General features: G+C 34.2%; 3 protein-coding genes across 3 annotated transcripts in view; 2 read left to right on the forward strand and 1 right to left on the reverse strand.

Moving 5' to 3' along the window:
* The first annotated feature begins 2,251 nt into the window (after positions 1 to 2,251).
* On the forward strand, positions 2,252 to 4,088 carry LOC121738171 (zinc finger protein 549-like). The gene is made up of 2 exons (XM_042130060.1): positions 2,252 to 2,569; positions 3,181 to 4,088. The coding sequence occupies exons 1-2, from the start codon at positions 2,405 to 2,407 to the stop codon at positions 3,922 to 3,924; spliced, it is 909 nt and encodes a 302-aa protein (XP_041985994.1). The 5' UTR covers positions 2,252 to 2,404; the 3' UTR covers positions 3,925 to 4,088.
* Positions 4,089 to 4,497: 409 nt separating this feature from the next.
* The window catches only part of LOC121738172, a 68,289-nt gene continuing 45,810 nt past the window's right edge, over positions 4,498 to 26,976 (reverse strand). The window contains exons 5-6 of the mRNA XM_042130061.1: positions 7,424 to 7,633; positions 4,498 to 4,882 (exon numbers count right to left, since the gene is read on the reverse strand). Coding sequence (XP_041985995.1) covers positions 4,766 to 4,882; positions 7,424 to 7,633 — 327 coding nt within the window. The 3' untranslated portion in view covers positions 4,498 to 4,765. The remainder of the gene's footprint in view (positions 4,883 to 7,423; positions 7,634 to 26,976) is intronic.
* LOC121738170 (calponin homology domain-containing protein DDB_G0272472-like) overlaps positions 8,476 to 26,976 on the forward strand; it is a 31,533-nt gene continuing 13,032 nt past the window's right edge. The window contains exons 1-51 of the mRNA XM_042130059.1: positions 8,476 to 8,578; positions 9,488 to 9,548; positions 10,316 to 10,384; positions 10,577 to 10,606; positions 11,286 to 11,294; positions 11,403 to 11,444; positions 11,768 to 11,791; positions 12,273 to 12,299; positions 13,104 to 13,190; positions 13,598 to 13,615; positions 13,777 to 13,788; positions 14,382 to 14,396; positions 15,179 to 15,205; positions 17,408 to 17,458; positions 17,581 to 17,631; positions 17,878 to 17,904; positions 18,076 to 18,111; positions 18,206 to 18,268; positions 18,401 to 18,466; positions 18,735 to 18,791; positions 18,959 to 19,015; positions 19,122 to 19,178; positions 19,279 to 19,335; positions 19,445 to 19,501; positions 19,602 to 19,655; positions 19,742 to 19,795; positions 19,886 to 19,939; positions 20,026 to 20,079; positions 20,180 to 20,236; positions 20,336 to 20,392; positions 20,510 to 20,563; positions 20,783 to 20,860; positions 21,073 to 21,207; positions 21,384 to 21,464; positions 21,564 to 21,701; positions 21,906 to 21,989; positions 22,088 to 22,222; positions 22,662 to 22,743; positions 22,849 to 22,979; positions 23,247 to 23,304; positions 23,453 to 23,535; positions 23,657 to 23,740; positions 24,347 to 24,403; positions 25,022 to 25,102; positions 25,240 to 25,323; positions 25,501 to 25,557; positions 25,680 to 25,760; positions 25,921 to 25,977; positions 26,091 to 26,165; positions 26,658 to 26,717; positions 26,797 to 26,862. Of these exons, the coding sequence (XP_041985993.1) occupies positions 8,528 to 8,578; positions 9,488 to 9,548; positions 10,316 to 10,384; positions 10,577 to 10,606; positions 11,286 to 11,294; positions 11,403 to 11,444; positions 11,768 to 11,791; positions 12,273 to 12,299; positions 13,104 to 13,190; positions 13,598 to 13,615; positions 13,777 to 13,788; positions 14,382 to 14,396; positions 15,179 to 15,205; positions 17,408 to 17,458; positions 17,581 to 17,631; positions 17,878 to 17,904; positions 18,076 to 18,111; positions 18,206 to 18,268; positions 18,401 to 18,466; positions 18,735 to 18,791; positions 18,959 to 19,015; positions 19,122 to 19,178; positions 19,279 to 19,335; positions 19,445 to 19,501; positions 19,602 to 19,655; positions 19,742 to 19,795; positions 19,886 to 19,939; positions 20,026 to 20,079; positions 20,180 to 20,236; positions 20,336 to 20,392; positions 20,510 to 20,563; positions 20,783 to 20,860; positions 21,073 to 21,207; positions 21,384 to 21,464; positions 21,564 to 21,701; positions 21,906 to 21,989; positions 22,088 to 22,222; positions 22,662 to 22,743; positions 22,849 to 22,979; positions 23,247 to 23,304; positions 23,453 to 23,535; positions 23,657 to 23,740; positions 24,347 to 24,403; positions 25,022 to 25,102; positions 25,240 to 25,323; positions 25,501 to 25,557; positions 25,680 to 25,760; positions 25,921 to 25,977; positions 26,091 to 26,165; positions 26,658 to 26,717; positions 26,797 to 26,862 (3,142 nt within the window). The 5' untranslated portion in view covers positions 8,476 to 8,527. The remainder of the gene's footprint in view (positions 8,579 to 9,487; positions 9,549 to 10,315; positions 10,385 to 10,576; positions 10,607 to 11,285; positions 11,295 to 11,402; positions 11,445 to 11,767; positions 11,792 to 12,272; positions 12,300 to 13,103; positions 13,191 to 13,597; positions 13,616 to 13,776; positions 13,789 to 14,381; positions 14,397 to 15,178; positions 15,206 to 17,407; positions 17,459 to 17,580; positions 17,632 to 17,877; positions 17,905 to 18,075; positions 18,112 to 18,205; positions 18,269 to 18,400; positions 18,467 to 18,734; positions 18,792 to 18,958; positions 19,016 to 19,121; positions 19,179 to 19,278; positions 19,336 to 19,444; positions 19,502 to 19,601; positions 19,656 to 19,741; positions 19,796 to 19,885; positions 19,940 to 20,025; positions 20,080 to 20,179; positions 20,237 to 20,335; positions 20,393 to 20,509; positions 20,564 to 20,782; positions 20,861 to 21,072; positions 21,208 to 21,383; positions 21,465 to 21,563; positions 21,702 to 21,905; positions 21,990 to 22,087; positions 22,223 to 22,661; positions 22,744 to 22,848; positions 22,980 to 23,246; positions 23,305 to 23,452; positions 23,536 to 23,656; positions 23,741 to 24,346; positions 24,404 to 25,021; positions 25,103 to 25,239; positions 25,324 to 25,500; positions 25,558 to 25,679; positions 25,761 to 25,920; positions 25,978 to 26,090; positions 26,166 to 26,657; positions 26,718 to 26,796; positions 26,863 to 26,976) is intronic.

Here is a 26,976-nt window from a genome sequence, read left to right on the forward strand (position 1 = left end):
GAACAATATATGGCCAATTTATGTCAAGTCAATGTTATCGACGGTTGGTTAAGTTCTGATTGTGATTATAAACTTAATGAATTATGTGGCAATTATTGCAAAGTGTATTTTTCATTTAATAAATAAATCATTATTTACATTAATACAGTTTGTGTTATTATTGTGAAAATACTGTTACATTAATGTTTAAGGTTTATAAGGAAAATGCTGGAATTATAGTATATTATACTGGCAAATAATGGTCTCTAAAAGGATTCGGTTTTGGTGACCCGTGACCTGTGACACCATTTAACAATTGCGTGAATGGGTCGAATGAATCAACCAGCGTTGCGCACGTTCCCTATGTTACAATTTGTTGAGAATTTATTATTAAAAATTCGTCTTACTTATACTGTACTCAGCCGCCCAATCCCCTACCCATGAAGCTAATACAAAGCCCCTACCCTATTACACTATTCCATATATACCGGCAATGCATCAGCAGCTCTTCTGGTGTTGCGAGTATCCATGGGCGACGGAAGTTGCTTTCCATCAGGTGACCCGTTTGCTCGTTTGCCCCCTAAAGGTGAAAGTACACTAAGCCGAACCGAACGAATCGAACTCCTAGAAGGCCTTAAGGCCACGCAAAAACTCGGGTGGATGCGGGCGCGGGCGCACGCATCGGAAGACGAGCGGGCACCCGTCGCGTGCCGCGTGCGCCCATCTTATTTAGCGCTGCTAGTATAATTTTTATGTTGGGCTATGGATTATTTACTAAATTATTATTCGGCAAAAAGACGTCAACGGAAACAACGTCGATTACGAAAAGCGTGCGCCCGCGCCGTGTGCTTGCCCGTCCGTCAAGCGTGTGACAGCCCGTCGCCCGCGTCCGCGCTCCGTCGCATGCGCCTGCGCTGCCCATACTATTTTTCACTATACACAAGCAAGCGTGCGCCCGCGCGAGTTTTAGCGTTGGCCCATACTGGGGTCCTGGCAGATTCGACCGATTCGACGCGGGCAAATATGCGAGGTTTCATAGGATTTCATATAAAAAAAAATTAAAATTCGTTTATTTCGGCTCGCTCCATTCTCTCGGCTCCAATAAGTGCATTCCTTTATTTTATAAAAAAAATCTTGAGAATTTATTGTGGAATGATGATTGCTATTGGCTTTTTAAAAGGAAAGAATTCACGACAGGCCGCCGCGCCGACTGCAGTCCGCCGCCGGCTTATGTAGGATAGTCAATCCTGCATAAGACGGTGGATGGCACGGTGGACTGCAATGTAGGATAGTGAATGGGCCACTTAATCTAGACATGAAAAAAATGAGAAGAAGAAGCAAATTTAAAATGTATTTGTAAAGTGCAGTATTGCCAACTTAGTGGAATTAACACTAGATCTGGTGGTTTAGATGTACCTTTCGGCGGGAAAAATTTGGTTTTAGTGGCTAGTGGATTTCTTGGTGGATTCGATTTTTTAAGTTAGTGGTAGTTTCGACGTTAAACCACTAGTTTTTTTTATTATGTTTCTAACCCTTGAAGACGTACACTGGAAACTTAATTATATTATTATTATCTTTATTCGTTTTGCCGCATTCTAACGCTGCAATATAGAGCGATTATTTAGCATGATGAATGTTGTCAAGACTTAGCAGAGAAACGGATGAAGTTTGATCGCCTTTCTTTCGTGCAAGGTTAGCACGCGAAGGCAAATGCTGTAATAACAATATAATACCAAATACCGTATTAAAAAAAATAGAACTAAATAAATTTATTCTTCACAAACTGAACAAGTAAATGACAATGATTCCTTATAAAAACGTTCATCTTTACTCTTTAGTTAAGTACCTACTTATACATAGGTACCATTGAGGAAGTTGATTCCTATGTAATTGACAGACCAACGTTATTTGGTCGAATATGTCAATTCAATGTTAATTGTGATCTGTCATTTGGGTTTGACGTAACGCAACCAAACTACTTAGGTCCCCGATTTGCATAGGAATCAACTTCTCTGATAGTACATAGGTAACTAATGTTTTCCTTTTCGTAGTAACAAAAATAATTATTTCATAATAATAATGACGTTATTGTTGTATTATTTTCAAATTATATTCCGATAGGTTGTTGTCTTTACGTTATTTAGTGGAATTCTGGTGGTTTGAGAGGCCATTTAGATTTTAGCGGTTTCTGGTGGTTTACGCTGCTGAATTTGGTGGGTTAGTAAAAAAAAAGTTGGCAACACTGGTAAAGTGTAAACCATAGACTGTGTGAACAGGTCGAAATTATTTTAAAGTCGTTTTGTTTGTATTATTTATTTACAGAAATAACTTTTTGGATAGGAAATAAGACAATCTTAATGGAAATAATAAGACCAATTATATTATTCGTCTTCTACCCATTGATTCTTTATTGTAAAGCATAACCATGGAATCTATAGTTCTCGACATACTTTACGATAAAACATGCTTTTTCTGCTTTAAAATATCTCCTGATATGATGGAAATTACAGAGGAGATAGAAATACGGGAACCAACCACAATGAAATCACTTAAATTTTGTGAAATGATAAAATACTTGTTTCCCGCCTTTGTAAGTATTATGATCAGTTTTTCAAGAAAAAATTAAGTGCTCTCTATATTATGTAAGCTATTTAATATATTCTTATATTCTTTCTTAAGTTCTATGCTATTGAGTTACCCAGACCCAAGTCCCAACAGGTTGTCCTAATAATACTCACACAAGTCATAAGTACCTATAGTCTGCTATAATAGCAGTCTAGTTCTAGATGATAATAAGATTAATAGAGAAAACATAATAAGCCAGTTTACTAAATTGTAAATCTAAACCTTTAGAAGCCACTTGAACATTGGAACAACATATAAGGGCCGCGCCACACCGGAATGGCAGTGGCGAGGCGAGCACTTTCAGTGTCATATGATTTTAAACTTTATCGTCATTATTGTAATATATAGTATCGCTTGAGAAATCTCGGCCGCCGGCGGCCACGAGCGACCGCAAGCGGCCACGGGCGGCCGTAGACTTCTCAAGCGATACTATGTATTACAATAATGAAGATAAAGTATAAAATCATATGACACTGATAGTGCTCGTCTCGCCGCTGCCACACTTTAGCATTATAACACTGTTCCTGGTTTCTATAATTATTTTTATTGTTTACATTTTCTTTTCTATATTTTCAGGATATAATATGCACACATACATGCAGACCCTGTTCAGATCTCCTCATCAAGATGTATGTTGCAATGTATAAGAATCATTTTATAAGAAATCTTATTGATAAAATGACTGAACATTGTAATAATATAATTAACAAAACATGCCTAGAAAAACAAGTGACAATCAACTTAAAACTTTCTTTAAGTAAAAATAAGATAAGAAAGGTTAATAAGGATAAAAGTTATATCGAAGATATGTCAGAAAAGAAAGGCTATCTGGATGATATAGATATTACTAGAAAAGGCAGAACTTGCTACACTGCTCGTAAAAATTACAAGCGACAAAGAAGAAAATATTACAACTGTGAACACTGTACATATAGAAGTCTTTGCAAAGGAACTTTGGAGGGCCACATCAATAAGTACCATATTAAAAACCGTCCTTTTGTGTGCCAAGTCTGTTATAAAGGTTTCTATACCAGGAGTAACTTATTAGAACATAATCAGACGCATAATAGAGTTGCCGTTTGTGAAATATGTGGAGATATGTTCGCCAGAAAACAGTCTTTAATCAACCATTTGAAGTTACACTCAAACAACAGAGCATATAAATGTATGTTATGTGAAAGGACTTTTATAAACTCTGGTCGTAGATTGGAGCACATGAAAAGGAACCATCTAGAAAAAAACGAATGTTGCATGTTCTGCGAAAAGAGATTTGGTATGAAGAAAGAGTTGATAAGGCATGTGAAGTCTGTACATGCCTAGTTCCTTCAAATTTGTTAAGACTTAAGCTCTAGCCATTACATAGCTGTGTCAAGCCAAATTAAGAAATTCCGTAACGAAAATAAACCTAATGTGCATTGTCTAACGTCGTTTCAGTTCGGCAGACCAGTGTGTGTTGACTTTGGAACGGTTTTCATAGTAAAAGGAGGCGAGTTTTAGAGGCTGGTACCGCCGAGATTTTGTTGTGTGCCGTACGTGGCGACGCATTGATACTATGGCGCACACATACAAGCCGTGCGCGGTGCTTTGTATGAAGATAACTTACTTCCCCTCCTTTTACTATGGTGTTTGTGTGCGTGCGACTAGACGTATGCGTGCAGACTCGCTATAGCTTTACCGCGGCAGTCCCTGAGTGCCACACCGATTTTTTATTTGTACAGTATTCTACTTTTTTATATTCTATTGGATAAGGAATAAAAAAGTCATTTTATTACAAAAGAATATATTAATTTCTATGCATAACTTTACAATAAAAACTTAGGCAGTGAATTTGAGTATCATTATTTTTTTATTATTGATATATGAATTTCTACCGGTGACCATATGGGGCTTGATGAATTAAGTTGTAAAATATCAGCTTATCTATGGATTTATTTGCTTATAAAAAGGTACAAAAAAATCTTAAAGTATTAACATGAACGATAATCTGGTAACTAAAACACAAAATTCTTACAATTAATAATGTACACAATAAAAAGCGATACCAATCTCATGATACTAATTAATTAAATAAATAAATCTAAAAGTATTTTTTACAACGTACAAAAAGCGACATCTATTGACAACAAATGGTACTATCTCTTATCCGCTAGATGGCGTACGCTTAGTACTGGTAGCCTCCTTGGTTGGGGGGAAGGTAGCCCTGGCCTGCGGTAGCGGATCCACGTCCCGCGCCGATGGAGGCCTGGTCAGGGTATTTGGCCTCACCTTCGTAGGTCACCTGAAATGAGAGTAATGTGTAAGTTATTATCGGTAAGTAGATATTGTGGGGATGTAAGCCGAAGTCGCAAAGGAAGTTAAGCGACCGAGTGAGACCACCCGGTCGATCGGCTATCATTATGCTATGTTTATATAATATTATGCTATGTTTATACATATAATATTATGCTATGTTTAGCTTTATAGACGGATACAAAAAAGTTGATATAGAATATTTTGGATTACGTAGTTTTATTTCTTTTTCCTTTGCAAATTGCATCTTACTTATCTTAATATATATATTTCTTGTGTGCGTGTGTATGTGACTGAACTCCTCCTAAACGACTGGACCAATTTTGATGAAATTTTTTGTGTGTGTTCGTGGAGATTCGAGAATGGTTTAGATTTACAGTTTGGTCTACTGGAAAATGTTTTTTCAATTAATTTCTTATTTATAAGGAGTTGTTGATTTTGGAATGTTTTACATTAGATCCGGCGGACGGCGCTATCATCGCATTCAATATTATTCTATTTCAATTTTAGTTTGTCCTGACAGATGGTGCTACGATTAATTTGAAAAAATTTTTGTTATTCAATTCATGTGCTGATTAAAATATTAAATAAATAACACATAGGCTACAATTTTAACCGACTTTCAAAATGGGGGAGGTGTTATGTTCGTTTTCTTATATTCAACGATTACTCCGCCGTTTGTTAACCGATTTTCAAAATTTTTCTTTTGGTATATAGGGTATCATCTCAATTTGGTATTATATTCAGAAAAGTGGTGATCTGATGAAGGATCCATAAGTAATCGAGGGAACTCCTCAAAACTTATAGGGAAACATATGGTGACTTCGGTTTCGTGAGAAGTATTCTAAGCATATGCTACCAACAAGTAAGATTTTGCACCGAGATATACCTGGTATACCGTGGTTCGGAAGGTGCTGAGAGAATTCCTGATTCTTTATAGATACAAGTTTGGGAGTTTCGGCGTTGTTTTAAGAACAGAAAGCATATGCTACTATGCAAATTACATTCTTCATCATCATCATCATCATCATCACTACCATATTATACCATTTCATAGTCTTTTAGATCGAGACTCGAGTTTGTCAAGCGATAATTAAAAAAAATCTATATCTACCTAATATTATAAACCTGAAGAGTATGTTTGCTTGAACGCGTCAATCTCAGAAACTACAGGTCCGATTTAAAAACTTATCTCAGTGTTAGATAGATCATTTATCGAGTAAGACTCATCATTTATCGAGAAGGTTATATTATATTATTACTCTAAGACTAATACGACAGAAGAAACTCAGGAAAATGTGGGAAAAACGGGGGAAATATTTTTTATGGGAAAATGTACCTACGGATTCTGTAAAAATTCTAATTTACGCGGGCGAAGCCGCGCGGGACATCTAGTGTATCTATATATTAATACGTGAGCCAAAAACTTTGTATCCCTTTTGACGAAAAACGGGAAAACGTAGGTGAATGAAATTTTGCGCAGTTATAGTTTACATGGTGAAGGAGTGCATCGAGGTAATATTATTTTGAAATTAAACCTTTACTCATATATTTTTAACAAATAAAACATTACAACACACACACTAGGAAAAATGACAGATTTTTGAGTGACAAGCCCATACGTACGAATTATAGGTACTCTTTTATTTATGGTTGAAGTCTGTTGACAACAAGGTGACAAATTGAAAATGAATTATAGTTTTTTAATGAATCTTAGCTACTATAAGACAATGCACACGCACGCATGTAACACGGCCAGTCTGAGATCAGCTGAGTCCCAGAGACAAGAGTTGAAAAAAATTTGATAAAGTCAATATTTTTTTTAAAAATATAGTAGTCCTAATGTCGTTGAAACTAAGGTCGAATTTCGACCATTGGGCGATCTCTAGTAATTATTAATTATAATATAAACATTTTGGTGTTCCCAGTCCTTATAACGAATTATTACAGGTTACCGAGTACCTAAGCAATGTAGGTACTTATTACGATATACCCAATGCAGGTGCACCCCATGTAGGAATCTATCGCCTCCCTAGGCCGTGGCCTATACTGCCTAATGCCTATTGATAAATCCAGGGCTGGTTCTACCTTTTTCATCTATTCTTAAGTCCTAACTGTAAACCCGTCTCTCAGCTAAAACTTGCTCTTTAACACCTCAGCAATTTAATTAACTACCATCTTCCAATTAACGGTATCATGGGCGTATATTATAAGGGGAGTGTCCTGGGGGTCCGGACCCCCCCCATTACTATCCATCTTATAAACACGTTGCCTATTTGCTGCTGCGGAACCCTTCATGGGCGATTCCAACTCGCACTTGGCCGCTTTTTTACGTTAGGGACCCCCTTATCAAAGCTATATATACGCCCATGAACGGTATATTTCACGATCTTGGCACGACCATCAGGCAGGCCGCAGGGATATCCTGTATCTACGTTTCAAACCTAAAAGTTTTTATTCAAAACCTCAAAAGTTATTTTAACCTAGAAGAGCAACTTCCTAAGTTCCCAAAGAATATTTTAGAACTCACCTCAGCGTTAAATCCGTTCTTCCAATCAGCAGTATATTTCACGATCTGTGTGCGACCGTCAGGCAGCGCTATTCTGTACTCTCCTCGCGTGACGTCACCGTCGCTCTTCGCGTTATGGCTGTAGTCATTCCCGTCTTCGTTGACAGCGTACGCGAAGTCGAATGGCATGCCTGGCTCGTGATGATGCTCGTGCTCGTGGTGGTCGTGGTGCTGAAAAAAGAGTTGCGGTTAGAAGACAATAGATGGCGTTGTACACTAAAGACAAATCATGACGTTCAGCAAGTTGACGTTAGAGGGTACTAGATGGCGTAATTAATCTATAAATCACGACGTCAAGTGAGTTGACGTTAAGGGGTACTAGATGGCGTTATTTACCGATAAATCGCGACGTCAAGCAGAGTTGACATTAGAGGATACTAGATAGCGCTGTTTTGATGGAGGATAGCCGATAGGTGCTAAGTTTAACCACAGACCAGTTATACTAACGATAGATGGCGCTGTACTTGAGATTTTGTAATCGGCCAAAAAAAATCAATAATCAAGACAAGAAAATCCATTTTGATTTCTTTGTCTTGATTAATGATTTTTTTAATCCCGTGAAAAGAGATGCGTGTTATAAGTTTGAAGTGTCTGTTTGTGTTTGTGTCTGTCCATGGCATGGCATGGCATCTCGGCATCTAAACGGGTGGAGTGTGGGCCGTTTTGATGTTATTTTTTTGTCGCTGACATAATCAAGAGTGTTATAAGCAATAGCTGATCATCATCACTCATCAGCCTGCTAGGTGCTGGAAAATGTAGGTTCATCTGTTTCATGTTGGTTGTAAGCCAGTTCTTGTGATTTGGTCGGCTCAATATTTTACAATCGGATTACTGACACAAATACTAGTTTCCAGTCAAGGGTTATTTTCAAACTTTACATTTTAACGTTATTTCGTTTACTTCGCGTTTTAATATAACAAAAAACTGTAATAGAGGAACACGTAGCGTAAACTATAAAGTGCCGATTACCTACAATTTTAAATTCACATAAAATTCTGTGAAATAATATACTTCATAAACTTTATCAGCCATAAAATATAACGTTACATTTTCGCAATCCGGAAAATGTCTTCGCGGCCGTCGATAGGTTTCAGATTAAAAAGTGGATTGATTTTGGTAAAATATACTTTTATACTGGCTTTTCCCGTTGCTCTATATGTATCCAAGAGAAACCGTGCATTTCCAGGGATATAATATATGAATAACGAATTTTGGAATCACATACTATATTATGTAATTCTAAAATTCCAATATAAATAGGAACCTTGTGATAAATAGACTACCTGGATATAAATTCGATCAAAATCCGTTCAGTAGTTTTTTTCGTGAAAAAGCAATAATATCCATTCTCATAATTATTATCACTTTAATAACAATAATTAATGAGATCTACAGGGTGTAACAAAAATAAGTGATAATACTTTAGGGTGTGTACGTGTTCCTTGTAGAGAGTTCACTGTGAAAGTAGCAGCGCTAAAAGACCAAAAAATTTTTTCACTTTTGTATGGGGAAACTCGTGACGCTCGGGCCCTTGCCCATACAAAAGTGAAAAAAAAAATTTCGTCTTTCAGAGCTGCTACTTTAACAGTTAACTCTTTATAAGGAACACGTACACACCCTAAAGTATTATCACTTGTTTTTGTTGCACACTGTATAAATGAGCAGACGTGGTACTTGGTGAGTAACTACCGGAGCCTTGGGGCTTGTCAAGAAAGTTACAATCAGGGCCGGCTTTAACACTACCAGCACACAATAGATAATAACTAGTACAAGTACTACCAGCGCCCTGGGCAAGATTTATTCAGCGCCCAGGGTGCTGATAGTGCTGAAAAAATGTGGCGCCCTTTTATTTGCCTACAGCGCCCTGGGCGGTAGCCCAGCGTCGACCCCCCCCCCCCCCCCCCTAACGCCGCTATTGGTTACAATACTACTAACATTATTTCGAATTTCGTCAGGTTATCGCTCAACGTATGGAAAGCATTATAATCTGCCGATTTTCTCTGAGGTTTTAATATTTTGTTTCAGACTCTTCTGTTATGTCACACCGGTTTTACACACAGCATAAGGAACCTCCGACGGACGAAAGGTTTTAAAATAACTTTTTACTCCGCTTCAAAAATAATCTTTTAAATAAATAAATATCTATGGACGCTTCACACTACGTCAGTCTGGCCCCGTGCTAAGTACCTGAAGGACTTGTGTTACGGGTACCAGACAACGGAAATATAATTATTTAATATTTTTATACTATACCTACATATTATATTTAAGATTTTTATTATATGATACACATATTTAATACACATCCATGACCCAGGAACTTTGATAACTTTTTTGTCGGATTCGAACCCGTGACCCCCGGCTTGAGCTACCAACAGTCCACCAACTGAGCCTCAGAGGTCGTCAATCTTTTTATGAGCAAAAAATAAACTTTTTTTGAGCGCTTTATACATGTCATTTAAATTGGTAGCATTAGATATAACAGCCCATGCTGAGCTCTTTTAACATTTTCATACATATTTTAGGCACTAGGTACTTAAACTTATAAAAGTTTTGTTGTTTTTTTTTATTAAATAAGGGGGCAAACGAGCAAACGGGTCACCTGATGGTAAGCAACTACCGTCGCCCATGGACACTCGCAACATCAGAAGAGCTGCAGGTGCGTTGCCGGCCTTTTAAGAGGGAATACGCTCTTTTCTTGAAGGTTTGCAGGTCGTATAGGTTATGTCTGTTATTCTATTCATTTGCGGGTTACAAAAAGTTTGTTGCTAAAAATAATGAAATATATTAAAAAATGTTTTTCAAAGAAATACTTAATCTAAAAATGGGTGAGTATTAAAATTTTAATTTCAGAAGAGAGAGGACGAGATAGCCTGCCTCTCGCAAGATTAGATATAAAACATAAATTTTATCACCCAGAAGGTAAGTTTTAATAGCATTTTTCTGTACTACATTAAGTATTGCGATGGCATAACCTCAAAATCGCTTAGATTATTATTTTGGAGATAGATGGCGTTGTAACATTTTGAATCACTTTGTTGTTAACTAGTACTTATGTTTTTCGTTTTGTATATTACTTGTGTCGGTAGAAAATCTAGTAAATATTTATTTCAGTTGATGAAGAGAGGGCGCAAATGTTATCTAGTAAGTATTCTTAATTTATATATTATTCAAGTATGAACAAAAAGTCATAATATAAAACATCCGAATCCCATCAGAATCATTTCGGTGTTACAATTTTGCACAAACTCTTTTGATTTTTCTTATAAATGTTTGCCCACGGTGTAATACTCATTACCCACGGTGTATTAAGAGAAGAAATTGTGATATTTTACCGCAGCTAACTGCATAATATTAAACTTTATTAAATCGCTCAAGCCGTTTAGACATGAATGACTAAGGTTGGGTTGCATCAGAGGCGTGGTTAAAGTTAAAGTCATGGTTATAGTTAATGCAAATTTAACTTTAATTTTAACCTTAACTTTGACAGATGACAGCTGGTTCAACAAGGTTATAAATGAAAGTGGGCAGGGGCGCTGCTGGTAAAGGAGAACTGTCAAAAATGGCGTTTTTGTATGCTGACAGCGTTAGTTCCTTTTTTCGCCACGTGCATTTAAAACCTTGTCGAGCTCTTTGGTTATGGTTAAATATGGCGTCTTGATGGCGTCCATTTTTAATTTTAACCAAAGATTTGACATTTTGCATAGTAGTTAAAGTTACAGTTATAGTTAAAGTTAGTGCAACCCAACCTTACAAACATACACTCTAACTTTCGCCTTCATATCATTACAACTAGAAATACAAAATTTTATAAACTTTTCAGGCATTGAGGGTAAGTATATAGAAAACAATTTAGCTTCAAGACTTCATATTTGGTTTAAGTCGATATATTATCTCGATGGTTTTCTGTGAGGCCTTTGCATCTCGTAATTGATTTTAGATAACGTTGAAAACCAGGACTATGTTAACTATGACGCGGCTCGTAAGTATTGCTTCTCTTTTTAACACTCCTTGTCTCTTCTCTCCATACTAACTAATTTTAACTTAAGCCGGCCCCTAGACGATCAATTTTATTGTGCAATATCACGTATATATATTAACCGCCGGGTTAGTATTGAACGCATCCGGCTAATAATATTGTTCAATGATATTGCACAATAAAATTGATAGTTTAGGGGACCACCAAAACAAGATTATACTAACCAATTTTTATAACCACATCTTCCCTGTTTCTTTCTATCTCTTTTCTCTCTCGGTAAAGAAAAACGTTACTTTTGTTTGTGTTTTCTAAATAATATTTTTCAGTGGAAAATGGCTATAATAAAATTCGTAAGTAATGATATTCAAACTTATAGGCTCTAAACACACTAGGCTGAATTACGCCGGCGTAAATTCCGCCGCGTTTACGCCGCGCTTAAATTGCATACAAAATAGGGGTCGAATACGAGGGGTGACACACTATTACGTCACGTTTTGTATGCGTTTGACATTTGCGGCGGAAATTACGCCAGCGTAATTCAACCTAGTGTGTTTAGACACTATGTCTTGTCTCTTTCATATAAGAATAATAATGATGCTCTCTCGTTCTAACGCCGGGACGTGAAAACGAAATAGCACCATTTTTCTGCGTGAAATAAAGAGACAAGAGGTACAAATTTCAGTAATTCATACAAAATTAGTAACATTTCCTAAACAAAAATATATAACAAATGCTATAGCAATGCTCCAAATCAATATATTAAAATAAATCTGTTTTATTTTAATATAAGGAATAAAACATTCTGAACTTGTGAGATCTTATTATTTATAGAAAAGCTGAGCCTGATTCTACCAACAGGTAAGTCATAAGTGTGATCCATCCAATTTTACCCACTCCAAAAAAAGAGGAGGTTTTATGTTCGACCTTGAGTATTATACCCGAACTTCTGCCTTGTTCTTTTTAGGCTATTGCATAGCTTTTATCGCGGGCTTTGAGCGCAGCGACCGAATCAAGAAATTCCGTAACGAAAAAACGAAAAAACCTAACACCCCCACTCCGACCACTGCGGCACCGCCTCACCGCTGTGCCGCATTATCAGACTGACGCGTGAGATAGAGATGCCACGATATTTTTAACAATAATGATTTATACAGGGTGCAATTAAACCTTCCTGCCAAATTTTACAAAAAAAAAATGAGTATTTTTTTTTTTCAATGACATTTTATCCCATTTACAATCGTTACAGAACGGTCACTCGCGGCGCGGGAGAATGAGCGGGGGTGACGCGGGGGGAGGCGCGCGCAGGGTCAGGGGCAGGTCACGCGCGGCCAGCGCATCGTGTCCATTAATTGTAGTGTTTTTAGGATAACTTTCGGAAGCTATTTCTCGACATTTTAGTACTGAGTGATTATAAAAGAAAAAATACGTTTATTTTTATTTTTAACAATGACCAATATATCAAAATTTGGCAGAAAGGTTTAATTGCACCCTGTATAATTTGCCGTAGCACAGCATTCATTTTTGCCCCAAAAAACAAAATTAACGTAAAACTATACAGACGCTTTTAATTTAACGGCAACTGCAAGCCATACCCCTCGATAAAGCTAGGATAGACTTCAAACAGTCTGTTTCGTTCAGTGGTTTAAGCTCCCCATGTTGTAGGTATGCGAGATAGTGGAGACACGGAGCTTGGGAAAACTGCAGCCACCACGGCACATCCTACATGTACCACTGAGAAGAACATTGACAGTAAGTTGACTTAGAGTGGGTTGCACCCTTACTTTAACTATAACTTTAACTTTAACTATAACTACAATGCAAAATGTCAAATCTTTGGTTAAAGTAAAAAATGGACGCCATATTTAACCATTACCTTGAGCTCGACAAGGCTTTAAATGAACGTGGCGAAAAAAGGAACTAACGCTGTCATCATACAAAAAACGCCATTTTTGACAGTTCTCCTTTACCACCGCCCACGTTCATTTATAGCCTTGTCGGACCAGCTGTCATTTGTCAAATTCTGTGGTCAAAGTTAAGGTTAAAGTTAAAGTTAGCCTTAACTATAACCATAACTTTGACCATAACTTAAACTTTAACCATGCCTCTGGTGCAACCCACCTTAAAAGTGATATACAATTTTATTTTTGTTATTTCAGTTGGTACCTATCTACCGGGTAAGTTACAAATAGGTAATTATAGCATGAAAACAATATTATGTAAATGTGTGTTGAAAAGTAACTTATAAATTGTGATACAGCCATTGTAAAAGAAATAAAGATTTAGAGACAGACAATTAGTTTCGTTATTTCAATGTTTTTCGTAATGTTTTTTACAGACAGCAATGAAGGTTAGAGAAAACTATTATTTTTGGTATTATTAAATCTTTGATAACATTTAGCCCGGCCGCACATTGTCCGAAATTTCTGATCAAAATTCAGAAACAGTTGAACGTCCGCGCTGACTCTTACATTTTGTACTGAGCCGAGTGAGCTCGAACTCGCCGGAAGGATATTTCGGATAGTGTGCGGGGTGGCGGTCCGGCGAAATTCAACTGTTTCTGATCAGAATTCGGACAATGTGCGGCCGGGCTTAACATTGACCTAAGCCCGGCCGCACATTGTCCGAAATTTCTGATCAGAAACGGTTGAACGTCCGCGCTGTCTCTTACATTTTGTACTGAACCGAGTGAGCTCGAACTCGCCGGAAGGATATTTCGGATAGTGTGCGGGGTCCGGCGAAATTCAACTGTTTCTGATCAGAATTCGGACAATGTGCGGCCGGGCTAATAAGTAACAAGATGTTGACAGAAAAATATCTTTGACATTCATAATATTAATTTTCGAAAATTTGTATGAAAATTTGAATCTACCCTCGTGGTTTAATTTTAAAAATAAAGTAAACATGTAGCTTAAATCTTAACAAAATTAAATTTTCTTTTAGGATTTTCCAACAGTGGTAAGTTTCTTCCCAATCTAAAAGACATTATTAAAATATTTTCTGTCTCAGGAAAGGCCAAAGGTTAGTTTTTGTGACAGAAAAGTACACTTTCGTAAGTAAAAGTATTCTGTCCGTAAAAATTAAACTTTAAAATCAGACACTCTGACATTGGCAACTCACTGAGGTTGCCATAATTAAAGAAGAAGAAGAGTTTTTGGGAGAATGTGAAAGAGTGATGTTGTGTTTTTATATTATTTTCCTAAAATTGTGTTATCTGGGTTTTTAATGTGTAATATTGGTAGGATATTAACCATTAAATATTCGTTATCGTGCACAAGTGTGGGAAAGTGATGTAGTAACCAGAAACGTGCTCTTTTGTGTTCCCTCCAAAACTCCATCAAAAGTTTCAGTAAAGCGTCCTACCACTTTACTGAATCGACCGACTTGACTTCTTGACTGTATTGACTTTATACTTAAACTTTGACTAGACTTTGGACCTGACTGACCTGACGATAATATATAAAAAATTGTATTAAAGAATATTGTTTTCCCGCCATAATATTATACTCGACACTGGCCATGGTTATAGCCGAAGTGCCATTATATGAAAAAAAAATAATAAAGAAGAAGAAGAAGTAAACTTTAAAAGTAAGTACAAAATGTGAGCGCGTTGAAATCTAATGTGTAGACGAATGGACGACTACTATTAAAACTTAAAGAGTTAATGAAAAACAGAAGTTAATTTATCTCTACAAAAATGTACGGTTAGCGTGGAATAAATCGGAGATATTTTTTTACAGCGGATGCAGATGACGAAAAGAAATCGGGTAAGAAATTTAATTTTTTACCCCCGAAGGTAAAACTGTAATTGTTATAAGTTTGACGTCTGTCATTGTTGGTGTGTGTGTTTGTCCGTGGCATTACAGCATCCAAACGGGTGAATTGATTTTGATGTAGTTTTTTTTTTGAAAAATAAGATCGAGAGTTTTAGTAGTTCATTATCATCAGCTCGAAAAAATCCGGGGGATTCTTTTATTATTTTTTTTCATATTTTTCCTTACTGGTAGTTAAAATACGATTAATGCCAGTGACATTAGCCTAGTTGTACTCTTAACGGAAGAAGCTCAGCTAGATAATTATGTTGTTTCGCCTGAGGTAGGCGAATTATATAAAAGTTCACTCGAAAAGGGCACAGCACTTAGTATTCTATTATAGATAATTTGTTATAATTTTATATAAAAACTAGCTCCTTCTTATTGCTTCAGTTGCAAGAAATATTTTGATCTTTGATCCTATTTTTAATACCTTGAGGGGTGGAATAAAAAAATCGGCCAAGTGCGAAGATACAGAGCAAAAATAGGCTAAAAATTGTGTTTTTTGTATGGGAGCCCCCTTAAATTTTTATTTTATTTTTACAATTATTATAATCAAATATTAAAGTACACATATAACAAAAGAATGTGTGTGAAATTCAAGTGCCTATCTCTTGCCATTATTGATATAGAGCGAAAAAGGCCGAAAAAATGACGTTTGTTGTATGGGAGCCCTCCTTAAATATTAATTTTATTTTGTTTTCAGTATTTGTTGTTGTAGCGGCAATAGATATACACAATCTGTGAAAATTTCAGAAGTCTAGCTATAGCGGTTCTTGAGATACAGCCTGGCGACAGACAGTCGGACAGACAACGAAGTCTTAGTAATAGTTTTTACCCTTTGGGTACGGAACCCTAAAAATGGTCTTTAAATAATTATTTTAAAGTAAATGACGCCAGTTGCGCCAAAACTCGTTTATCAATTATCAAGCGGAAACCGTACATTTTCCGGGATAAAAAGTATCCTATGTACTTTCAGTAAAAGTGTCTCCGAACCGAATTTCAGCAAAGGTTGAGTGGTTTGGCCGTGAAGAGGTAACAGACAGACAGACAGACAGACACACTTTCGTATTTATAGTATTATTATGCATGGACAGACTGTCATATACGCGAATTGTGTCAAATTGGCTCACGTATTCACGTATTTAGATCAAATTAAATTTAATTGGGTTTAGTTCGTGTCTGGCTCTGGGCCCGTACCACGAAAAGGTTTTGAGACTCAAACAATCGTACGAGAATGTTGCGTCCCACTCTAACAAACTTGAAATGACGTTGTTAGAGCAGGACGCGGCATTCTCGTCCGATTGCTTGAGTCTTAAAACGGTTTCATAGCTTAGTAGGCCTACAGGATCTCGTTTTTGTTTATATGAAAGATGGGGGCAAAGGAGCAAACGGGTCACCTGATGGAAAGCAACTTCCGTCGCCCATGGACACTCGCAGCATCAGAAGAGCTGCATGTGTGTTGCCGGCCTTTTAAGAGGGAATAGGGTAATAGGGAAGGGGTAGGGATGGGAAGGGAAGGGAATAGGGTAGGGGATTGGGCCTCCGGTAAACTCACTCACTCGGCGAAACACAGCGCAAGCGCTGTTTCACGCCGGTTTTTATTGAGAACGTGGTATTTCTCCGGTCGAGCCGGCCCATTCCTGCCGAAGCATGGCTCTCCTACGTATAAAATATACGTATAATATAATAATTTTATTAATGTCTGTCTTTCTATCTGTCATTTATTCAAGCACCACTCAATGGATTTTGATGAAATTTCGTTCATAGATACGTACGCTAAAGTTGAATGGATATAAGATAGTTTTTGTCCTGGAAAAGTGAACGGTTCCCGTGTTAAATCTCGCGATGAAAGCTGTAGGTTGGTATAAAAATAAATTTATGAAAACTCAAAAAAATTTAGGGTAGGTACTGAACTACTGACATATTATGGCGGCTCTCGACATAGGCGAACGCGTTGGCCATGGGTATGTGTAGAACGGGCGTTCGCGCGTTGGCCGTAGGTATTTAGACGTTGGCCAACGCGCGAACGCCCGTTCTACACATTGGGCCAACGCGTCTGCAGACGCGTTGGCCAACGCGTTCGCCTATGTCGAGAGCCGCCATTACACGAAAATTAGTGAAATAGATATGAAGATTATTATAATTTCATTTCAGCTAAGGGAGTAGTCTTAGACCTATCAGTTGAAAAAGATAAAACATCGCCTGGTGAGTGTATAGTTTTATAAACTGTAATGGTGAAATTGCAATTAAATTTGATTTCAGTTTCGTCATTTTTGGTGGAATTGAAAACAAATTCAATGAGAAGAGTGTAACCTCTGTTCTTTCAGATAAGGGCGTTGTTTTAGATGTATCAGTAGAAGATGAAAATAAATACGATGGTGCGTACTGAAAATAAAAGATTGTTCTTCTTATATGTACTAAATTTTATTAAAGTATGGTAAAAAGTGCATTTTCTAAAAACATATCTAATATTTTCTACCGTCACAATATTTTTTTTTTAAATAAAGTGTTATTAACGGGGCAATATGTCTAATTTTATGTTAAAAGTATTTTGAATTTTAATGGTACAATTTTTTAAAAATTGTTAATATACAGGGAAACTTAATAAATCGTTTTTGTTTTAGAACAACAGGCTACGAATTTAAATAGTGGTACGTATCAGGAATTGAAAACTAAATAATTGTCACCATCATACAATATTATCCTAAAAACCTAATATAAAATACGGGACCCTAGAAACCTAACATAAGTGAAATAAGGAAATTACTATAATAATATTATAATAATAATAATATTATAGTAATTACCTACTGTTTTTTTAGATCTAAAGAGCGAAGGAAAAGCAACGCAAAAAGACGGTGAGTATTAGAAATTAATTGATAAAAAATATTATTATATGATTATTTTTATTGTTTGAATTTTTTTTATTTCTCATAATATGATTTTTTTCAGATTCACCAAAAGGTGTGGTTTTAGAACTGTCAGTGGAAGAGGAAAAGTCACATCCAAGTACAGGTATGTATAAGAAATATATATTTTGGGTAATATCAGATTTTTTGGCGCTATTTCATTATTTATTAAAGGAAATTACTATACCAAGCGATAAAATGCAAATTTAGTTAAACATTTATGACGATTTCATTTCAGGTTCACCAAACGGGGGAATAGTTCTAGAATTATCAGTGGAAGACGAAAAAGCACCGGAAAAAGACGGTAAGTCATTTAAGTTATTAGTTCATAATTTATTTCTGAGTATTTTTTTATCTATGGAAGTTAGGACTTGACGCAATTTACCACTAAATCCGTCTGAACAAATTGGACATAAATCATTGAAAAAGCAAAATTCATAAAAGTGGACTTGACACACATTACCTCTGAGGTACTGATATTGGCTTTAAAAACAATAGTAATTGATCTGAGATACTTATTTGTATATATAATGTTGTGCATATAGCTTTGGATAATAATTATTTCTTTTCAGATAAAGGGGTAGTTTTAGAACTATCAGTCGAAGAAGAAAACGCAGCAAAGAAAGACGGTGATTTGTAAAAAAATCATAATACAAAAACTAAACTTATTACTTATATATATATATATATATATATATATATATATATATATATATATATATATATATATATATATATATATATATATATATATATATATATATATATATTATATATATTTTAAATTTAATTTCAGATAAAGGAGTACGTTTAGATCTATCAGTGGAAGATGAAAAAGCAACGAAAAATGATGGTGGGTTATAAAAATGTGGTTTTGACTAAAATTGTTAAAAAGTGAAGAATATTTTTAAATGGTTTTTTTATGATAATTTTTTTCTGATTGATTCTTTTTATTTTAGATAAAGGAGTTGTTTTAGATCTATCGGTAGAAGACGACAAAGCAACGCAAAATGACGGTGCGTTATAACAATTCACTTTTAAAATTTAAATATTATAACACAAACACTGTACATAATATAACGAACAGGTATTTTTCTGATAATAATATGTTTTTAGGTAAAGGGGTACTTCTGGAACTATCGGTGGAGGACGAAAAGGCAAAGAAAGATGACGGTGAGCTGATGAAATAGACTTAAAACATAAAAATGTTCTGAAATATTTAAGTCAACAAAATTTTATGAAAAAATAATTTATTTCGAAAAAGTGTTTTTTTCTTTTTCAGACACAGGAGTCCACTTAGATCTTTCAGTCGAAGACGAAAAAGAAAGGGAAGATGACGGTGAGCTAAAGAAATTGATTAAAAAATATCTAAGATATTTTTAATCTATAGTATTTTGTACTTAAATCATTTATTTTCAAAAAGTGGTTTCTCTTTTTAGCAACAGGAGTCCGTTTAGATCTCTCAGTGGAAGACGAAAAAGAAACAACTGACGGTGAGCTAAAGAAATAGGTTAAAAACATAATATAAGATATTTTGTACTTAAATAATTTATTTTCAAAAAGTGGTTTCAATTTTTAGCTACAGGAATTCGTTTAGATCTCTCAGTGGAAGACAAAAAAGAAACAACTGACGGTGAGCTAAAGAAATAGGTTAAAAAAATAATCTAAGATATTTTGTACTTAAATCATAAATTTATTTTCAAAAAGTGGTTTCACTTTTTAGCTACAGGAGTTCGTTTAGATCTCTCAGTGGAAGACGAAAAAGAAACAACTGACGGTGAGCTAAAGAAATAGGTTAAAAACATAATATAAGATATTTTGTACTTAAATAATTTATTTTCAAAAAGTGGTTTCAATTTTTAGCTACAGGAATTCGTTTAGATCTCTCAGTGGAAGACAAAAAAGAAACAACTGACGGTGAGCTAAAGAAATTGGTTAAAAAAATCATCTAAGATATTTTTAATCTACGGTATTTTCTACTTAAATCAAATTTTCAAAAAGTGGTTTTACTTTTTAGCTACAGGAGTCCGTTTAGATCTTTCAGTCGAAGACGAACAAGAAACGGAAAAAGATGGTGCGTTAAAGACATTGGATTTTAGAAAGAAAATGATCAGAAAATACTTGAATACTTGAATTGTGCTTAGTATTTTCTGATAATTTCCATTGGTTTCAGATAAAGGTGTACTTCTAGAAGTATCAGTAGAAGACGAAAAAGCAACGGAAACTGAAGGTACGTTAAAGAATCTTGATTTTCAAATAAACTTGAATTAAAAAAAATGAAAATAAAAGAAACACAAATTTCTCGTAATTTTTTCTTCTGATAATGTACTATTTAATATTTTTTTAGATAAAGGAGTTGTTTTAGACTTATCTGTAGAAGAGGATGCGACGGAAAAAGATGGTGGGTTATAGATAGTCAAAGTCAAAAAATTTTATTCAGAATAAGTTTTCAAACACTTTCTGAACGTTGATGCAACTGGGCCCTACCACCGGTTCCGGATTACCACCGGATAGATATAGATTGGGCTTTAAAATATAAATTATCATTTTTAATTTTATTATTTTGTCTGTTGTTGTAGTAAGTAATTCCTGTAATGATATTTATATTATTTATTTTTAGACAAAGAAGTAGTTTTAGATCTATCAGTGGAGGAAGAACATAAAGGAAAAAGGGAAAGGAAAAAGAAGGAAAGTAAAGGTATGAGGTAATTTTTTAAATAAAAAAGTAATACTAAAAAAAAAAAACAAAGTTGTTCAATCAGCTGTATATCGACGCTTAGTTTTAAAAATATATATAACTGGACATAATACCTATATTAAGGTTTTACCAAACTAAGAAAAATATCCTGCTTTTGAGTATCCAATGAACAAAATTATGATTATGATATTCTTTTTAAAAATGTACTTTAGCTTCAACAAAGGGAGTAGTCTTAGACCTATCGGTGGAAGAGGAAGACGGAAATAATGCGTCAAGTGAAGTAGTTTTAGACTTATCAGTGGAAGAAGAACATAAAGGTAGGACGGAAAAAAAGAAGACAGGTAAGGGTATTAGTATCTTGAGGTAATTTATGAGAATGAAATCGGAATAATGAATAAAAGCAATATTATATCATTGCTTTTATTCACAAATGTCCTGTTTTTGTGTATCAATTATTATTAATTACTTTGTGTATGAATTTATTACTTAAAAACAGTTTTTTTTAATAAAGCACCTCTTTCAGCTCCAGGAAAGGGAGTAGTTTTAGACCTTTCAGTAGAAGAAGAGCGTAAAGGTAGGACGGAAAGAAAGAAAAAAAGTAAAGGTAAACATTTAATTTTTATAATCAATAATAATCATTTAAGATAAACAACATGTTTAAATATATTTTGACAGTTTTTTCTGAAAAGGAATTTAATTTCAGCTTCAGAGAAAGTCGTTTTGGATCTATCAGTGGAAGATGAAAATGCTAGTGATGCATCACCAAATGACGTAGTTTTAGACCTATCAGTCGAAGAAAAACGTAAAGGCAGGACGGAAAAAAAGAAGAAGACAGGTAAGGGTAAGTAACTAGTTATTATAATGATAAAAGTTATTACATTGATAATGTTAGGACAATTTTTAGTAATGTAGTGTTTAAAATACTTTGTTTCAAAACGTGTACTAACTGGTCATAATATTATGTCTAGATTTTCATCAACTGGACGAATGTCTTGCAATTATTAATGTAATATTTATGAACATTTTATAAAACCATTCATTTTAGCTTCAGGACAGGGAGTACTTTTAGAACTATCAGTAGAAGAAGAACATAAAGGTAGAACGGAAAAAAAGAAGAAGAAAGGTAAGGGTAAGCATTTAGTTTTTGAATCAATAATAATCATATAAGCTATATAACATGTTCAAATTGTTTTTAACAGTTTTTTCTGAGAAGGAATTTAATTTCAGCTTCAGAGGAAGTTGTTTTAGATCTATCAGTGGAAGATGAAAATGCTAGTGATGCATCACCAAATGACGTAGTTTTAAACCTATCAGTCGAAGAAAAGCGTAAAGGCAGGACGGAAAAAAAGAAGACAGGTAAGGGTAAGTAACTAGTTATTAGAATGATAAAAGTTATTAATTACAATGATAATAATTATTATGACGACCTCTGCAGCTCAGTGGTGAGCGCGTTGGTACACGCACTCAAGCCGGGGTTCGCGGGTTCGAATCTCACCGACGGAACAAAAAGTTTTCAATGTTCCCGGGTCTGGATGTGTATTAAATATGTGTATGATATAATAAAAATCTTATGTGTATGTCTATACATATAAAAGTATTAAATATATTTCCGTTGTCTGGTACCTGTAACACGAGTCCTTTAGGTACTTAGCACGGGGCCAGACTGACGTGGTGTGAAGCGTCCATAGGTAGATAAAAAGGTGTACTAACTGGTCATAATATTATGTATAGATTTTCATTAACTGGACGGATGTCTTGCAATTAATGTCTTGCAACATTTTTATAAAATACTTCATTTTAGCTTCAGGAAAGGGAGTAGTTTTAGAACTATCAGTAGAAGAAGAACATAAAGGAAGAACAGAAAAAAAGAAGAAGAAAAGTAAGAGTAAGCATTTAGTTTTTTGAATCAATAATAATCATATAAGATATATTATATACAATGTTTAAATTGTTTTTTAACAGTTTTTTCTGAGAAGGGATTTAATTTCAGCTTCAGAGGAAGTTATTTTAGATCTATCAGTGGATGATAAAAATGCTGGTAATGCATCACCAAATGACGTAGTTTTGGATCTATCAGTGGAAGAAGAACGAAAGGACAGGAAGGAAAAAAAGAAGAAAAGTAAGGACAAGCACTGAATTAGGAAAAAAGTAGTAGACTGAAAAAGGAAAATGTTATAAGTAGTTTTTTAATATAATTAAATATAATATAATTCATTTGTTTCAAAATGTATAGTAGCTGGACATGATATAGCAAGGTTTTCACAAACAAGGCTTATGCCATTTCTTTGTGTTATTATGTGGCTATATTATGTCCAGTTATATAAATATTATAAATGTTAATAGTATGATATCATTTATTTTCTTTGTTATTGTGGTAACAATTCAGGTTTATCAAAGGATGTGGTTTTAGACATGTCAGTGGAAGAAGATGCAGCGAAAAATAAAAAAGGTACGTAATAGTTTTAGATTAATATCCAAAGGAAAAGTTTTCTGTTAAAAATACATTTTTTTCATTATATTTAGAAGCAAAAAGTATTATATTTAGATTTTGTTTTAATAATACAAAAATGCTGTGCTTATGTTGTGCTTTTCAGACTCATCGAAGGAAGTAGTTTTAGACCTATCAGTGGAAGATGACACTAAAACAATTAACGAAAAGAAGAAGAGAAGTAAAGGTAAGTACTTTATTTTTAGAATTAAATGTACTTAACTGAATTGATTCCTTTTTATGATATTAACTAGACATTATATTGTTAAAAATTAGGAAAACCCGTGCATGTGACAATATTTTTTCAGTTTTAGTAAAGAAAGACGTAGTTTTAGACCTTTCAGTGGAAGAAGAACGTAAGGAAAGGAAGGAAAAAAATAAGAAAAGTGAGGGTAAGTAGAAAAAAATCATAATATTAAGTACAAACCTATCTACACAATTTTAAATAGACAAAATGTTTATTATAACTAGACATAATATTATGTCCAGATAGATTCATCACATCACACATCAAATAGACACATTTATAGTCAGTTTTTTTAGAAATACTTACTTAGATTTTTTTGTTTTAGCGAAGGGAGTAGTTTTGGACGTATCAGTGGAAGATGAAAACACAAAGTCAAGTCAAGGTATCTAAAAAAATAATTTTAGGTATACTTACGTTAAACTATATGAAATACTTACAAAATACACGAAATTAAAACATCTGGTTTTTAAACATTTCTCTTTTAATAATTTACTTTTCAGAATCAACAAAAGGTGTAGTTTTAGAACTATCAGTGGAAGAACAGCATAAGGGCAGGAAGGAAAAAAAGAAGAAAAGTGAGGGTAAGTACATAATAAAAATAATCATAAGCCACCATATGGTATAAAACATGTCCAAACTATTTTAAATAAACAATTAGTTTTAAAATATTATATACTAAATAGTCCATGATATTATTGTGTCCAGATTTTTACGATTTGCAATTGTTTTTTGAGACAAAAAATCATTTCAGGGAAGGGAGTAGTTTTAGACGTTTCAGTGGAAGAAGAAGATGCAACGCCAAATAAGGGTACGTAATAGTTTTGGATAAATATCCAAAGGAAAATTTTTCTGTAAAAACGCATTTTTTTTCTTCTTGTAGTAGTTAATAGTTTTTATTTTAATCTATATATTAATACGTTAGCCAAAAAGTTTGTATCCCTTTTGATGGGGAAACGTAGGTGAATGAAATTTTGCACAGTTATAGTTTATATGGTGAAGGAGTGCATCGAGCTAATATTATTTTGAAATTATGCTTTTATCATACATCTTTTTAACAAATAAAACATTACACACATTACAACACACACACTAGGAAAAATGACAGATTTTTGAGTGACAAGCATATACAATATACGAATTATACTCTTTTATTTATGGTTAAAGTCTGTTGACAACGAGATGACAAATTGAAAATGGATTATATTTTTTTTATTGAATCTTAGATACTATTAGACAATGTTTACAGGGCCAGTCTGAGATCAGCTGAATCTCAGAGACAAGAGTTGAAAAAAATATTATGATAAAGTCAATATTTTTCTACAAAATATAGGTAGTAGTCCTAATGTCGTTGAAACTAAGGTCGAATTTCGACCCTTGGGCGATCTCTAGTATTACTAAAATGCTGTGTTTGTGTTGTGCTTTTCAGACTCATCGAAGGAAGTAGTTTTAAACCTATCAGTTGAAGATGATAGTAAAGAGAGGAAGGAAAAGAAGAAGAAAAGTAAAGGTAAGTACTTTATTTTTAGAATTAAATGTATTTAACTGAATTGATATTATCTAGTGTTAATATTCCATTTTTATGACACTAACTAGACATCATGTTAAAAATTAGGAAAATCTGTGAATGTGACAATATACTTTCAGCTTCAGCAAAGGGAGACGTAGTTTTAGACCTCTCAGTGGAAGAAGAACGTAAGGAAAGGAAGGAAAAAAATAAGAAAAGTGAGGGTAAGTAGTAAAAAATCATAATATGAGATACAAACCATAGCAATACAATTTTAAATAGATAATTAATTTTAAAATCTATATTATAACTAGATATGTTATTATGTCCTAGATTTGTGTCATCAAATAGACACATTTATAATCAATGTTTTAGAAATAATTAGTTTTTTTTTGTTTCAGCGAAGGGAGTAGTTTTGGACGTATCGGTGGAAGATGAAAACACAAAGTCAAGTCAAGGTATCTAAAGAAATAATTTTAGGTATACATAACTATATGAAATACACACAAAATTCAAAAATACATAAAAATTAAAAACATCTGGTTTTTAAACATTTTTCTTTTAAGAATTTACTTTTCAGTATCACCAAAAGGTGTAGTTTTAGAACTATCAGTGGAAGAAGAACATAAGGGCAGGAAGGAAAAAAAGAAGAAAAGTGGGGGTAAGTGGTAAAAATATTCATAATATAAGGTATAAAACATGTCCAAACTATTTTAAATAAAAATTAAAAATAAAACTAAATAGACCATATTATTCATCATATTATTGTGTCCAGATTTTCACGATTTTCAATTGTTTTTTGAGAAAAAAATTCATTTCAGGGAAGGGAGTAGTTCTAGACGTTTCAGTGGAAGATGAATACACAAAGTCGAGCCAAGGTATGTAATAAAAAATAATTTAGGTAACTATATCAGGAAATAAAGTTTTCTTTATGCATTATGCATGTTTCTATTTGTAATCTGAAATACTTAAAAAACATTTTACTTTTCAGAATCACCAAAGGGTGTAGTTTTAGACTTATCAGTTGAAGAAGAACATAAAGGGAAAAAGAAGAAGAAAAATAATGGTAAGCATTTAGTTTGTATAATAATAATATAAGTACAGTCACGTTTAAAGCGTCTTCATAGACAACCATTTCCAAAATGAGTGAAAAACTAACCACCACAGAAATAAATCAAGATAGAACGGCTAAGCGGGTGGAGTACGCGTGTTTCAATCTTGCTCTGTCGTGCAAGATTCGTTGAACGTTCATTCAGTCAGCGCGCACGTCTCGACTTGATTACATCGGACTCCGGAGTGGTTGTGCAAAAATGCATCATTGTGCAGTGTCTAATTGTAAAAACAGAAGTACGAAAGTGAATCGGTCAAAAGGAGGTATTTCTTTCCACGGGTAAGTTACTGAACTGAATTAAATGCAAAGCAAAATTTGACACGATCGATTCCTTAGCAACGCACGCGCGTCGCCGTTCTATCTTGATTTATTTCTGTGCTAACTACTCTAACTAGACTGACATTTTGCTCAATTTTCTGAATAAACTTAGAAATGTTTTAATTTCAGATTCAAAGGGAGTAATTTTAGATTTATCAGTGGAAGATAAAAAGACAAACAAAAATAAAGGTACTAAATACAAATTTAAATGTAATTTTATACTCAATTGTGACAGTTTTGGAAAAATATTTTATTTATTTTATTTCAGCTCTAAAAAAGAAAAACGTAGTTTTAGATCTATCAGTAGAAGAGGGAAAAGTAACGCCAAGTACAAGTACGTACTATTTAGTACTTTTTAGATAAATGTCATTAAAATACATACTATTATATTTTTCTCTAAATGGCTCCCGCGACTTACTTGCCAATATTAGTTTATTGCGTGGGAACC

The sequence above is a fragment of the Aricia agestis genome, chromosome 22 (genome assembly GCF_905147365.1).
Source record: "Aricia agestis chromosome 22, ilAriAges1.1, whole genome shotgun sequence".
NCBI lineage: Eukaryota > Metazoa > Arthropoda > Insecta > Lepidoptera > Lycaenidae > Aricia > Aricia agestis.